Source organism: Kryptolebias marmoratus, linkage group LG1, assembly GCF_001649575.2.
Source record: "Kryptolebias marmoratus isolate JLee-2015 linkage group LG1, ASM164957v2, whole genome shotgun sequence".
Taxonomy (NCBI): Eukaryota; Metazoa; Chordata; class Actinopteri; order Cyprinodontiformes; family Rivulidae; genus Kryptolebias; species Kryptolebias marmoratus.
The window spans coordinates 27,734,848-27,749,175 of NC_051430.1; the positions used below are offsets into that span (position 1 = coordinate 27,734,848).

General features: G+C 37.0%; 1 protein-coding gene across 3 annotated transcripts in view; it reads right to left on the reverse strand.

The window, feature by feature from the left end:
* The window catches only part of ksr2 (kinase suppressor of ras 2), a 99,964-nt gene that overhangs the window by 45,939 nt on the left and 39,697 nt on the right, over positions 1 to 14,328 (reverse strand). For all 3 annotated transcript variants that reach the window (XM_017427871.3, XM_017427872.3, XM_017427870.3), the window contains one exon: positions 9,585 to 9,757. In XM_017427871.3, coding sequence (XP_017283360.1) covers positions 9,585 to 9,757 — 173 coding nt within the window. The remainder of the gene's footprint in view (positions 1 to 9,584; positions 9,758 to 14,328) is intronic.

The window sequence follows — 14,328 nt, forward strand, 5'->3', positions numbered from 1 at the left end:
AAAGGACGGAAAACGCTTCCCTCAAAGTGAGCTGATGGAGAAGGAGACCAGGTTTATATTCAGAAATTCTGCCGTTTTACCTGAAAGAATGAATAACTAATCTGGATGTCCTTGCCAATTTCTTATATTCACAGGCCCATCATTTTGTGAAATGTAAAGGTTTCAAACTTCAGTCATTTTAGATTTCTTGAAAACATCCATACTGTGCAAAATGTGTGATGAACTGCGGTCTTTTAGAGATGAATCTCAAAGGATAAACAAAACATCAACTGTCCTAAGCTTCTTTGAAAAACAGAAGCAAAACTCATAAATCTAAACCTGACAAAGGGAACTCCAATCAAGAGAAAAAAAATAACGTGTGGCATTTCCATATTTTTACATCTGTGAGAAGTTTGAAAGATTCTACAATGTTTTGGTTACTTTACCTGCAATTAGTAGCTATAAAAAATTAAACAGAGCAAACTGGTTAGATTAAACAGTATTGTGTAGTGGTCAGTTTGTGTCACCAGGCATCAGTGCACCTAGGAACCCCCTCAGCTGCTGATTTTGATTCTTCTCCCTGTAGGTGGTGGGCCCACAGGGAATAGGCTTTCTGTTTTGTTTTTTGTTTTTTGGTCTTGGCCTGGCCGAGCCCTAGGAGTCAAGACTCAACAACTAGGTGCTCGCCAGAGAGCTCCCTTCCCCCAGGACTTGTTTTAAGGGGGTGTCCTGGTTTCCATGATCTATCTTGAGAAATGTGGTTTGCTCATCGCCTTTAGATCATCCTAAGACTGGCACTTTCCCTGGCTTGGGCATCTACTTAGGATGCCTCCCTCTAGAGGTTTTCCTGGGAGGACACCCCCATGGCAGACACAGGGCTCTTTGCAGGGATTATGTAACGTCTCTGGCCCAGGAACACATTGGGATCCTTCAGGACAAGCTACAGAGTGTCACTAAGGCAAGTGGGATGTCTGGGTTTCCCTCCTGGACCTGTTGCCTCCATGACCCGACTACAGATAAATGTCAGAAAATGGCGGGATGCTGTGTAACATCTCATAGATTGAAGACTAGACATCCCACTAGAGACTGTATTGGTTAACCTTAGATTAGTCAGACTCTTCCTAAAGCCTTGAAAGAACACTAACTATACTCTCTCTACTGGAAATAATTCAGTCACACAGGCCTCATATGTTTTCTGGCACTTTTGATTTAAAGCTGGAAGAGTCATAACGGCTTTGGACACAGTAAATAATAAATATCTATTGGCATATTTATTAAATTTCATAGTTGAGCTCATCAAAATTGATTACTCTTAATTGTATTTCATATGTTGTACTGTTGCTTGGAGAACGGCTTATATTCATAGGCTTTATGTATTGCAAAAGAAGGTGTGCAGAATTGCTACATGAACTGCAGGTCTGACCAATCAGTTCTTCTTTTAATTTGAGTTTTTATTTTCAAACTTCTGCATTTGCCTGTTTAACTTTTTTGCCCTGTAAGGGCTTTTTTTAAAAGATTAACACTAATGTACAGAATTTTAAAAACAAAACAGGTAACTGTTATGTAAACTACTAGTTTCAATGATAGCAAACATAAAAAAGACTACATTAAATAAATCTTTTATCTTGTAAAAGGCTTTGTCACTTTTATTCATTTCTAACAGGCTGCAAATAATCCCCAGCAGTTGACAATAATAATGCTGTGGCTCTGGCACCAAACAGCATTTCCTGATTCCTGAAACACCCTTCCTCCCCTCATCCTCCAGTCTCTCCAGAGGCCTGATGTCTTCTCTCTGCACTCCGATGCATTGCTCAATTACACTCAATCATCCCTATAACTTAATAAAAAGGGGAACTGACATCATCTGCTTCTTGTCGGCCCTGTTGGCAACTGGCAGACGACTGGACTTGTCAGCAGGGAGGTGAGAGCTGTTTATCATCCTTTGAGCATGAGTGTACTGTTGACATTAGCTTCAACAACGATCATTGAGGATCGAGGATCCTGCTAATGATCAGTGGCACAGGCTCAGTCAATTTTGAGAAAGAGCATTTGCTTGAGAAATCCAATATTACATTAATTTGTTTTTGTCTGTTATCTAAAGATGTTATAAAAATCTAACTCCTTCAATGACTTTAATGTATTTTTCTGCAATAATATATCAAATTATTTACTGATTATTACTCAGACGTGTAGTAAAATATAAAAACAATTAGATCAGATAATAACTTCTTTTTTTTTTGACTGTTCCCTTTTTAGGGGGTCTCCACAGCGAGTCCTCCTTCTCCATCTAACTCTGTCCTCTGTGTCCTCTGTCCTCACTCCAACTCCCTCCATGTCCTCTCTAACTGCATCCATATGTCTCTTCTTTGTCTTTTTCCTGGCAGCTGCGTCTCTAACATCCTTCTACCAATATACCCACTGTCCCTCCTCTGCACATGTCCAAACCATCTCAGTCTGGCCTCTCTAACTTTATCTCCCAGTCGTTCAACCTGTTCTGTACCTCTGATGACCTCCTTCCTAATCCTAACCCTTTTCTTTTGTGCCACAATCATGTTGTGTCAGGCTGAAATGCAGTTTGGTCGCCCACATTTACTGGAAGACTGAGGCTTTGACATGTAGATTATTAAAGGTTTTACAGAGGTTTCTTAAACATTTCTATACAAACCAAAAAGCACATGTGTCAGTGTTCTCACATAGATAACATCAACTCACAAAAACCCATGTAAGATCTACAAGATCTAAAAAAAACAACAAATTAAAATCTTATGAAAGTTTGCAATTTCTTTATGGATGTACGTGTGTGTGTGCTGTTGTTTGTGTGACAAATGAGCCTGTAGGAGTTCAGTAACCCTGAGGCGCCAGACGACAGTGTCCTCCTTCATCTTCTCTGATTGGTCTTAGCCTAATGAAGCTGAATCCTTCATACCCCTCCTCCTCCACTAAATATGTCACAAGACACATGCATGCCATGGGGTTGAGAATGTATCTGCGTGTGTGTGTCTTGTCATGTTAAAAATTACCATTATCTGAAAGTTAAATGGCAAAGTTTCAAAAACTGGCACACTTAGGCTACTGGGATAAAAGTGTCAATCAAATTCTTAAAGCCAGTCACACATAAATGGTGCAAGAGAATAATAATATTTAAGAGACAATCAATAGCTTAAGACCAGAAAAGTGAACAGAGTGGAAAGTAGCACCTAAAGACACAATTTTAAAGCTTAAGCATTTTGTTTTTAAATGAGAGTCTAACACAATGATCCACATACAGTAAACTATGCAGAGCAGAGGAAAAACTCTGCGAGACTGTAAAATGATGTGGGGGCGTTTGCTGCACAGTGTGCTGTATTATTTTACATGAGTGTTATATATGAGAGATATTTTACAGGCTATTGCACACCATATTCCCATTGTTTCCAATCCATGTATTTTAATGTGTCTGTCCACAGAGTGAAATGAACACCATTTGGAGTGGCAGCAAAACACAAACTAAGAGAAGGTTTGAAAATAGACTTTTTTTTTCTGTCTCTGTATGAGGGAGAGAAAAAACTGCTCTGATGAACAAGAGAAGACAAAGCCAGGTTGCACAGTTGCCATGGTAACAGCTGCACGCCGATCAGCCCTTTTGCAGTATGGTGTGCTGTAATCTTTGTCAAACAAGACCGTGTATACATTCAGATATTTATAAATGACACAAGGTTTATGCAATAAAGAGACAATACTAATCACAGTACAGAAAAATAGCAATTATCTTTGATGAAACAAGTATTTCCAAATAGCTCCATAGATGGAGGGAGACTTTTCAGAGTGGCAGTTTACCAATAATACAGAGGGAGGGAAGGCAAACCAGATGAAGCTTGGAGACCTTGTGGCTCTGAAGACACTTCTTGAGTTAAAAAAATCAGGATTTGCTGCTTCTAGACAACTAAACCGACCAACAAACAGAGCAGATGAACAGTATAATGGTTTCGGACGTGATGTAATCTATTCCTGGTATTCCCATTAGGAATTGTAGCTTTGTAAAACACTAATATAATATGCAAAACTTCCACACCAGTTGGGCTATGGGGAAACAAAACAGACATCCCCAAAATCTATTTCCTCTTGACTTCTCCAGCTTTTCCAGGGGATCTCCAGGGTTTTCCAGGGCTTGTGTTGACAAGCCAGCTGAGAGATAAGATTAAGCAGTCATAAATACCCCAGGATACAGTAACATTATATTGCATTTGCTGTATTCTGAGATATCTTGTTTTGATTATTAAAAATTCAAATGTTGCATAAACTTCAAAGCCTGGTTAGAAGAAAGGGAGATATGATAAAACTATGTTTTTACATTTGTGTGTAAAAGATGCACTTTCTGTACAACACCTGCTAGTGGCATTCTTGTTCATGCTATAGCCTAATAAAAAGACTTCAAAGTGTCCCTAATGAAGGCTAGCTAAGCTGTCAGCAGGTCGGTTGGGATTTTTTGCTCCTAAACAGCAATGGAACTCTAACACTAGTGGAAACGGTTATACTGACTCATCTGATTTACCCCATTGCAACTAACACAGCAGCTGTTTCACTACCTAATTTACTGGCGTTTATGACCTTGTCTGCAAGGTTTCATTAGTTGCAGTCAGCAAATGATGGGAGAGCTCTGCATCAAATGAAGACTAAATTAAGTCCCAACTGCAAAACCTTCAACCTTAGAATGGCTTTCCTATTGTTTTCACCTGATAAAGCAAAACAAGGTCATAAAATTCAACATTTCTGAGCAATCAAGGTCCTCTTATTAAACTAATTGCTCCTTGTTTGTTGAACCAAAAAAAGAAGAGAATGTAGAAGTTAAAAATATGCTTTTAATTCAAGTATTTGAGAGTAAATATTGTATTTTATAGCAGCATTGAATTGCCTTGTTGTTGTTTTTTTTTATTTCATTATGATCTGAAACATGCAGAGCTGATGTTATTGCATTTGGTTTCTACTTAAATCTTACAGAAAAAAAGAAGAAGATTGTATCATTTTGTAATTTGAGGGGCTTTTGAGTTTTGTAGTTATTAAACACTATATATATTTCATTCTTTATCCTTTAGTTAGATTTCTAAGTTTATTAACTTTGTCAGGACTGCACTGTGTGTGTTGGATAGGTAAGATCTGGGGCTAGTCTGTTTAATGTTGCTTTTTCTTGTAAATAAGACATTTCCTTCATATTTCTCTCAATTAATTTAACATTTCTGTCCAAAATGTGTAAATTATCCACTGCATTGTTGTCAAAATAGTGTTATTTGTACCTTAAGATGTGTGGGGACCAAATCTATGTTTTTACTTCTGTGTTCTACCATGTAGTTGAGAAGTGGTTGTTTAGTTTCTCCTTTATAAAACTCTTCTTGCTCCTTAGACTGTATATATACTCCTTCACCTTTTGGATAAGAGGCAAAACATTTTCAAGATTTGAGGCAGGGAGTCCATTTTCCTTTTGTTCAAGCACTTGCAATTGATTGACCAAACGTGACCTGGATGGCCTAAATTCTACAGACATTTATTCTCCAAACATGAGTCAACTTGTCAACAAATACCACTGATACAAAAATGTACACATTTACTGAAATGGTGGTTTAATACCAGACTTTTCTGTTGATATAAGGTAGCTACTTGTCCTTGCCATGTTTTAGAAGTTATTTAAAGCCTTTTTTTTTTGCCAACTCTAGAAGGGGCCTCCAATGTGCCACCACATTTGGTTGCTAGGAGACCTGTGATGCAACTGCGAATCATCTATACAAGGTTAAAGAGAGTGGGTGACGTCACTGGAACACATGTAGAAATATAAAAGACTGAGCTGTGCACAAAGCGTTTTGGAGAACATTTAAGCCATTTATATCTACAAGCACACACTTGCAGACTCCCACTCACTCTCACTCTCTCTCTCTCTCTCTCTCTCTCTCTCTCTCTCTCTCTCTCTCTCTCTCTCTCTCTCTCTCTCTCTATTCCCAGCACACACACACACACACATTAGTTTGGGAAACAGGTGTGTGAGTTGGTCAAATGCCAGAGCTGAATATCCATGTGGACACAAGGCAACATCACAACCAATGGTGCTGTCTAGTCCTGTCATGAGACTCAAACTGCCTCGGGCGCAAAAGGTGAGCTGCACACAAGAAAATGTGTCTCTGCGGTCAGCATAACATTTTACATGGGAATAACAAGAATGTGTTTTATCACCTGAAGCAAGAACAAAAACAAACAAAACTGAATCAACCTACAGTGGACCATGGTGTAAAAAGGAGGAGAGAGGAACCTTTTGTTTGCCTTTGGATATTAAAGGTCCCGGATAACATGAATAGGACTCTATTTTGGAAAAGTAGATATAAATAGAAATAAAAAAAGAAAATGAAACACAATGATGAAGACTCATAGACTCTCAAAATCCCCCCCAAAATAAATCACACAGTCAAAAAAAGGAGCAAAGCTTATGAAAGCCTACTTTTTTCATTAATAACCTTATTTATTTTTCATAATATAAAATAAAAAAATAAAAACAATCCAAATAAACCATTTTAAATACTCATTCAAAACAACACAGAAGGCTAACAGAAGCTAAGAATCTACACTTTGATTTCTTTTCAAACATTTCCTCTCCATATTTGCAAAAAATTGCACTTCTGATTTACAATATTATTTAAACGTGCTTATTAATATTTTACAGTATTTCAGTTCATCACTATGGCTATTTGACAAATTTCATTCCTCATCTGGAACACAATATTTGACAGTCCTCACCAAAGGCTGTTTAATATAGTATTTTATCTAATGTCATAAATGCTCTTTTGTTCAACTTATATTTGAATATTTACAATATAATTTTTGCTTTACACATTTCTAAAACTTTTTTATCGTCACATGTGTGATCTCTTAAGTTTTGAAAATCGTCTAACAATTTTAAAATCTTGCCACGTGAACCAGGCATTAGTTTTATCCAACTTCTTTTAGTTCTAGAGTTTTATGTATCATAATAAACTTGAGCTGGTCTTTACCAGGTTCTGAAATTATACAAATCTAACCTCAAGTGGACAAAAACACACAACAGAGCCCATCAAGTCATTTTTCATTAAACAAAAACAAAAACAAACTGGAAAAGCTGTGTGAAAAACCATGTAAAACACAAGAATCGAAAGAAGGTGGCCTTTCTCAGTCATGCAGGACACGGTAAATCAAAAAAAAAGGTTAAAAAACAGAAACAACTGGACATCTATTCAGTAGCTGTAAGGCGGTCTTTACTATGACTATACATGGGCCGCAGCCACAATATTAATGGCAATATGAAATCCCTTTGGCCTACTTTATTGTAAAACGTATGTAAAATACTGCATATGGCCCACAGAACTTCCACACAATGGAATGAAAAATAGTATTCACTGACTGTACGCTATATCTGCCAAAAGTGACACAAAGACATGGTGATTCATTCAGTATCTGTCCAAAACCATAATCCACTGCTCACTCTACTGTAAGCCACGTAGCGTTTTACCGTACAGAGATTTGTGGATGAATGACTCTGAACAGCCATGAAGCTGCCAAACAAGCTCACTGACTGGACATATTCATGCAAATGAGTCTAATCAACCATGGTTGGGGTCTTTGAAGATGTATTCAGTCAAAACTGGATTCCAAATCTGTTCAAAATGTATGATTCACTCTAAAGAAAAGGAAAGATATCTATACTAAACATAAGAACGAAATATCAGTTATGTTCAAAATTGTTCCAAAATTACCAGCATTGTTTTCCCCAGAACCCAACAATCTGCCTGAGCACAGATACAACACTGAACCATTTTTGTGATATTTCCTATCATCATATCATATCAGCAGACTATCACAGACTATATATCCTTACAGATAAGCTCTCAGGATAGCGCTCAGTCGAGACTGGGCATTGAGTCATCTTGAGCAGACAGCGTGTGTTCTTGGTCATCTCAGCCAATCTTGTGGATCCTCTGTTTGTTTGAATCACATAGCTCGAGGGAAGAGGGATAATGTTGTTGGCTGCAGGGCCCTGACGTATGAGATGGCTGTGATACCATAATCCCAAACTAGACACAGGACGGATGTTTATCCTGGCTGACCGGGTGCACACTCACTTGTCCGCATGCTGGGCCAGGCATTTCTACACAAACATACTTCTACCAATCCTAAAATAAAACCTAGAGATGCTTCTGTTTTTCTTGACTGAGTTGTTTACCTGTAAGCACAATGTGCAATGAGTGGTCTAATGTTTATGGATTTTAAAAGCATCATTTAGTCACATACACACTCTGAGTCAACTATACTGCATAATTTATTTACACATTTTAGACAACAGCACAATGGTTAACATCTCAAAGTTAAAAAAAAAGGACTGCAAATATATAAAGTTATTTGAAGTTTATTGAAAACATACGTGTGAATAAAAAGATGGACAGCAGGTGACAATGTAACTGAAATTTTTGGAGAAATTAAAATGTTGAGTTTAAAGGAAAAGAGTTCTGGGGGCCCTAACCCTATGGGTTTTTCTGTTCTGTAATTTTAAGAAGAAATTAGATCAACTTTTAGAAGTGTTATGGTGATATGGTAAACTCATATATTTTGCAGCAGATAAGAAGGTTGTACTTACTTTTACTACTGTTTAAGCTCTCCTTATATGGGGCACCAGATTTAGTTACAAGATCAGTAACAGATTGAACTGTATCTTATAAGAAATCAATAATATTTAGATTATTTTTATTCATTTTCCATTATTATTTATCAGATCTAAACAGCTCAGGGCTGAATCTGTTTATTAGAGGGAGCTTTCATTTTACCTATTACCTGTAAAAGAACCCAAATTTAACAATTCAAAATGGATTCCAAGCTTTTCCAGCTTCTGTTTTCCTGTGCATCAAGTGATTATTCCAAGACATGCTTCTACCCACTAATATGCACGTCTGTGCCGCATTTACTACTTTGTTATGTCTGCCATTATTCCCAACATTAAGTCTCAAACATACATCACTTGTTTCACTGACAAGACTTCCATTTCCTTTTACTTCTCTCCCATTTCTCATCTCCTTTTCAATCTAATGGCTTCTGCAGTTTGCCTATAATGCATCAACCAATACGACTGCAGTGTGCTGCAGCACACTACCTCTAGCATTTATGGCATGGCCACATTGCTCATGAGCTGTATTTTTCACAAGAGCTCTGCTTTACTACCTGTTCCTGCCAAAGATAATGGAGACTGTACGAACAGTTGATGGGTGATTTGCTCATTGGTCAAACAATACTGGCAACAAAGTGCAAAACATGTTTATAAAGCAAGCTGCAAAACTGTTCTTTTATGGCTGTAGGAAAAATACAAAGATTGTATAAGTCATGAAAACTGATTTTTCTAAATCAGTTGCAGTTTTCATCGCCAGACTAAACTGGACTTTGTTACTTGGCCTGGTGGGGAGCAGAAAGCCATTCCAGAAATGAAATATTGTTGGTGAACTAAATAAGCAAACATCAGGAGGGATTTGAATATGAATTAGATACTGCATGTTAAAGCTGTTTGTTTCATGTAATTCCAAAAAGGCTGGCGTGTGAGCTAATTAAAACAAGAAGAGCTCACTTACTTGCAGAGGGTGTTTCGGCATGGACAGGAGGTGTAGAAGGGATGAAAGAGGGGAAGAAGAAGGATCGTAAAGATCGCTCGGTGTGAAGGGGCGACCGCTGTGTGGGCAGATTCTCACAGCTCCCCACACTGCTATGGATCTTAAGGTTCAAGGGCTTTGTCTTCTTCTTGGCTCTGTGGGGAAACAGGACAATAAGATACAAATAAGGAAATTGAAAGATGAAAAATAAACTGCATACAGGAGTAATATGCAGTTTTCAACTCTTGAACTCACACAAAATTAACTTTTTGCACAAAAACACAAAACATAAACACATACATATGATACAGTAGAAACCTCCTCCACTGTCTAAAGCAGGGGTAGGTAATCTGGTCCTCGAGGGCCACTATCCTGCATGTTTTCCTTGTTTCTCTGCTCCAACACACCTGATTCAGTGTTAAATCACCTCTTCATGTTCTGCAGAAGCCTGTTAATCACCCATTGATTCAAATCAGGTGTGTTGGAGCAGAGAAACAAGTAAAACATGCAGGATAGTGGCTTTCGAGGTCCAGGGTTGCCTTCCCCTGGACTAAAGTCTCTTTCATTTTATGGAGCGATCAATGGAATCAGCTCCAAACTGAGCTGAGATGGGTCACATTGCTTATTGCACACTAGGGGTTTTATCTGTTTTCGGACACAGGCATGTAAACAACCTAAAATGACATTTTTTTAAAATTAACACTTGAAGTCAGCTTTCAATAAACTCTGACTTTTGTTTTCATCTTTTTGGAAAGTGTGTCATTTCAAAGTTGAGCTTAATAAATCACAATTCCATTTTCAACTTGTCTTAAAGTTTGTTTTGATCCAATTTTTGTGTTTCACAATGAAAAAGCAAAAACTCAAATACATCAACAACTTTAGTGTTTGAGAGGTAAAAACTAAGTTCACTGAACTGACAAATGTACAACTTGAGCTTCTCATCAGATCAACATCGAATGCTATTTTCTGTCAAGTTATATTTTTTACCTTGTCAGCACAAAGCAAGAGCAAAAGTAAAAAACAGGTGTGAGTTTTTAAAAGTTCTCACTTGTTCAAGTGTGAGCTTTAGGCTCTTGGGACAGAGACAGCAGGCAGAAGGGTTTCCAGTAAAGGTAAGATGTCAACAGGGTTAACCAAAGAAGTTTGATTGAATACAATCCAAGTAATAAAGAGAGAAAAACACTGCTTCAAAACAGCTTCCTGTTTAAACCTTCATGTCTCCTTGTTCTTCCTCAAAAAGAAAAATTAACTGCCAAGCAAGATTAATGGATTATAGCTGTGTAAGGGTATTTACTCAAAGTTTTCTGTATCGTAAAAATGGGCCAGTTTTAATAGGAATAGACATTCATGGTAACACATTCTGCACAGCTAACCTGCTCTAGCAAAGGTTAACTGAATACCTCTAATCCCACCGATGTAATGTGAGTCATCATTTCTCCAGGATGCTAAATACACTATAATTTATTTCATAACTGCAGCTCGGGCTAACATGAGGTGACTTTGTGGGGATAATTAGTAATGCAGAATATATACCCTTCATTGTCCTTCATTATAAAAATAATCTGTGCACTGTTAATTAGCTTTCAGTAAATTATAAGAGCAGATTTTCAGTCACATAGGCCGTTTCAGCCAATTTGTATCTCATTTTCTTGTCAAATTAGTTGAGATTGGATTAAACTTTTTTAAAAAATATAACACAGTTTATGTAAATTATTATAAGAACAAAAAGTACTCATCCTAAATTCATGAATACACTCCTACATTTCACTGTCTCATACCCTGCAACAGATTTACTGCCTTTTATTGCATTCAGGTTGTTAAATAAAATGTTGTAATTATGTCAGTTGTAAATAAGAGCTCATTCACACACACGAAAAAAACAGTAAAGAGAGTCAGTGGAAAACTTTTTGAATTATCTCAGAACTACAGTTAAACAAGGTCACCCAAAGAACAACAGAGTAAAGCCTCTTCATGCTTAAGCTCATTCAAACTCTATATCTAAAGAAGGCAGGGAGTTCTAACATTGTACTGCTGTAAAACTTTCGAACCGACGACAGAAAGCACTAATCTTTATCGATCAAGACAAGAAATCCAGACAGAAGATACAGTTGGCTGCCATCGTGGTATTGTAACATAAACATTGCTCGATTGAAAAAACCATGGGAAAGTAAAGAACTATCGGACTCTAATATGAACAAACATTAATATATTTCATACAACATTCAACAGAGTTGTTTTTACGATGGCAAATTAAGATAGAATTAAGACAAAAAAGAGGAAGTGTGTTTTTTTTACTGTTTTATTTATGTCAAGATTGAAAAGTTAATGCCTGGATTAAAGTGTAAATATTGTTGAAAAAAAACTTCCAATTTTATTGACAGAAAAAAAGTCAACAGTGAGGGAAAAAAGTCATCTTTTGAGACTTAAGCCAGTCTTGAAAGATGAATTGTTTCCACAACGCTGCATCTTTTTCTAGTCAATATTATTTACACTTTAATCTTGAAAGTTAAAAAATATATTCTTAAATTTTTTTCTGAGTTGACTTAATACTCTATTATATGTTTCAGTTGTTTCAGGCAAATAAAATTGCTTTTCTGTTAACTCTGACTTGACAAGCTGTTAGTTTGCGTCTGTCTTGATGCTTAAAACCAGGAGCACGCTCTGTGTTATCTGCTGCAGGTAAGACACCAGCTCTTCACACAACAGCATAAAAACTTTAACAAAGAAAGTAAAATCTCCCTGTAATGTCACAGAGACATGCGCCCCTGGCTGGCCGAGTCAGATGGCTGTCTTTTCTGAACCATCTTCTGGAGGTTTCTGCCTGTGAAAAAGGAGTTTTTTTGTTTTATTTTATTAAGCTCCTTTTTCCTGTCAGTTCATTCTGTTCAATATGGTAACTTCACTCCCTGTTTTACTTTCAAGTAGTCCAGTTTACCTGTTATTATGATTTCTAATCAGCACAGCTGCACTTTATTTATCAATTACCTTCGTCAGTCAGTATATACTGTGTCTTGTGAGTTTTGTTGACAGCTTGTTTTTCCCTTTTGTTCCTTTTAGATTTAATAGAATCAACATGTCTTCAGCTTTTCTGCACCCATGTCCTCCTTCCACCACCAATGCATGACATTTGTACTTTCAGCTGAAGTTGAATGAAATATAAGCAATGACAGTTTGCCAGAAAAACATGAAAAAAATGAAAAATGTCTAAAGAGTCTCCTTTGAGTGAAATCCATGCAATAAAATCAACTTCAAGAAAAACAGCTTGATGCAAGACAGAGAAGGACTTGTTCAACAAAATTATGTTATCCTGGAAGAGACGAGTTTAATGTGAGAAACTGGCTTATAAAAGTAAAAAAAAAAAGATTCTGTGAGTTCTGATTTATCATGTAAATTGAAGTCATTAAGTGTTAAAATCTACAAGAATTTTTCCTCCCGTGTCAGTCTTCCCACTTTCTTTACTGAGTCATGCAATTAGACCTGTACACCAGCCCAGCACTTCACTCCCATCTCCTGCAATAAGGAAGCAGCCTGCAGGTTATCACTTCTCCGTCATACAGCTTTTGTCAGTTATTCCGATTAGCCCACTTTATGCAATTTGAATCTAAATTAAGCCATTCATCTCCCCGCTTGCATGTCTTTATCCTTCCCCCGAATGATTTGTAGATGTGCGAAGAGGGAAAAGTAAAAAAAATAAAATAAAATGAGTGTGGAGAAAAGGAAGAGGATTCCCACTTTTTGGTTTTGAAAACGGCTGTCTGCAGGCACAGAGGGGTCGGGGAGGGGACGTTCAGCTCCACAGTTGTTAAGAGGGTTTATTCAGACTGAAAGCATGAAAAGTTGAAGGAATAACAAACTTAAAAAATACATGAAAGGCAGGAGATGTGGGAGGTGGGTGACTTGTCAAGAGAAATCAGCAAAGGTGGGAATAGTTCAGTTGTCTTTTGACGTAGTCTGGAATTGTACATAATGATGTACCACTCAAAGATGGAAATCACCACAATTTACATGTGACATGTTTTTTAGGCCTTTTACTCCCTCAGGGTCCTCTGTGCTCTGTGAAGGAACAGCAAAGCTTTGTTTTCAACTTTTTCAGGGTCACTCAAGTAATTCAGCTGAAGGTTTTACTGTATCTGTTTGCCCGGGATGATTACATGTGAATTTGCTGACTTCTTTTCCACAAATTTAATTTCAGTCAAATATTTTTTTTAGAATGTCCCAGCTTTTACTGAAAGGTCAATTCAGTTTATTTTGAAGTAGGCAAAAGTGCCGCTTTAAGTTTGTCCAAAATGTTTTTGTAAAGATTGAGAATTTTATATGGATTGTGTGAATTACATTGTTTTAGGGAATTAAGGGAGAGGGCAGAACACCAATACAAAAAACTAAAAATAAAAAATAAAAATGTAAACATTAAAGGCCTAGCATTCCTTGAAGGAAGGTAGATCCCATACTGCCTTCCATGCCAGCTTTAAACTAAAGTCATCTTATGCTGAAAAGCGATGGAGTTAAATCATCATTGGTCAAATCTTGCACATAATTTATGTACAATATTGTGAAATCTTGTAAGATGTGTTAGCACCTAGGTGTTGTCAATGAATTTTACCTTGACTATCTTAAATTTCAGCTCATTATCTATACAACTGACTGATTTAGTGCCATTTTTATTTTGGCTAATGTCTATTTACTGTGATTTACAATTGAAGTGACTCTAAAACTTAATCATTTGTAG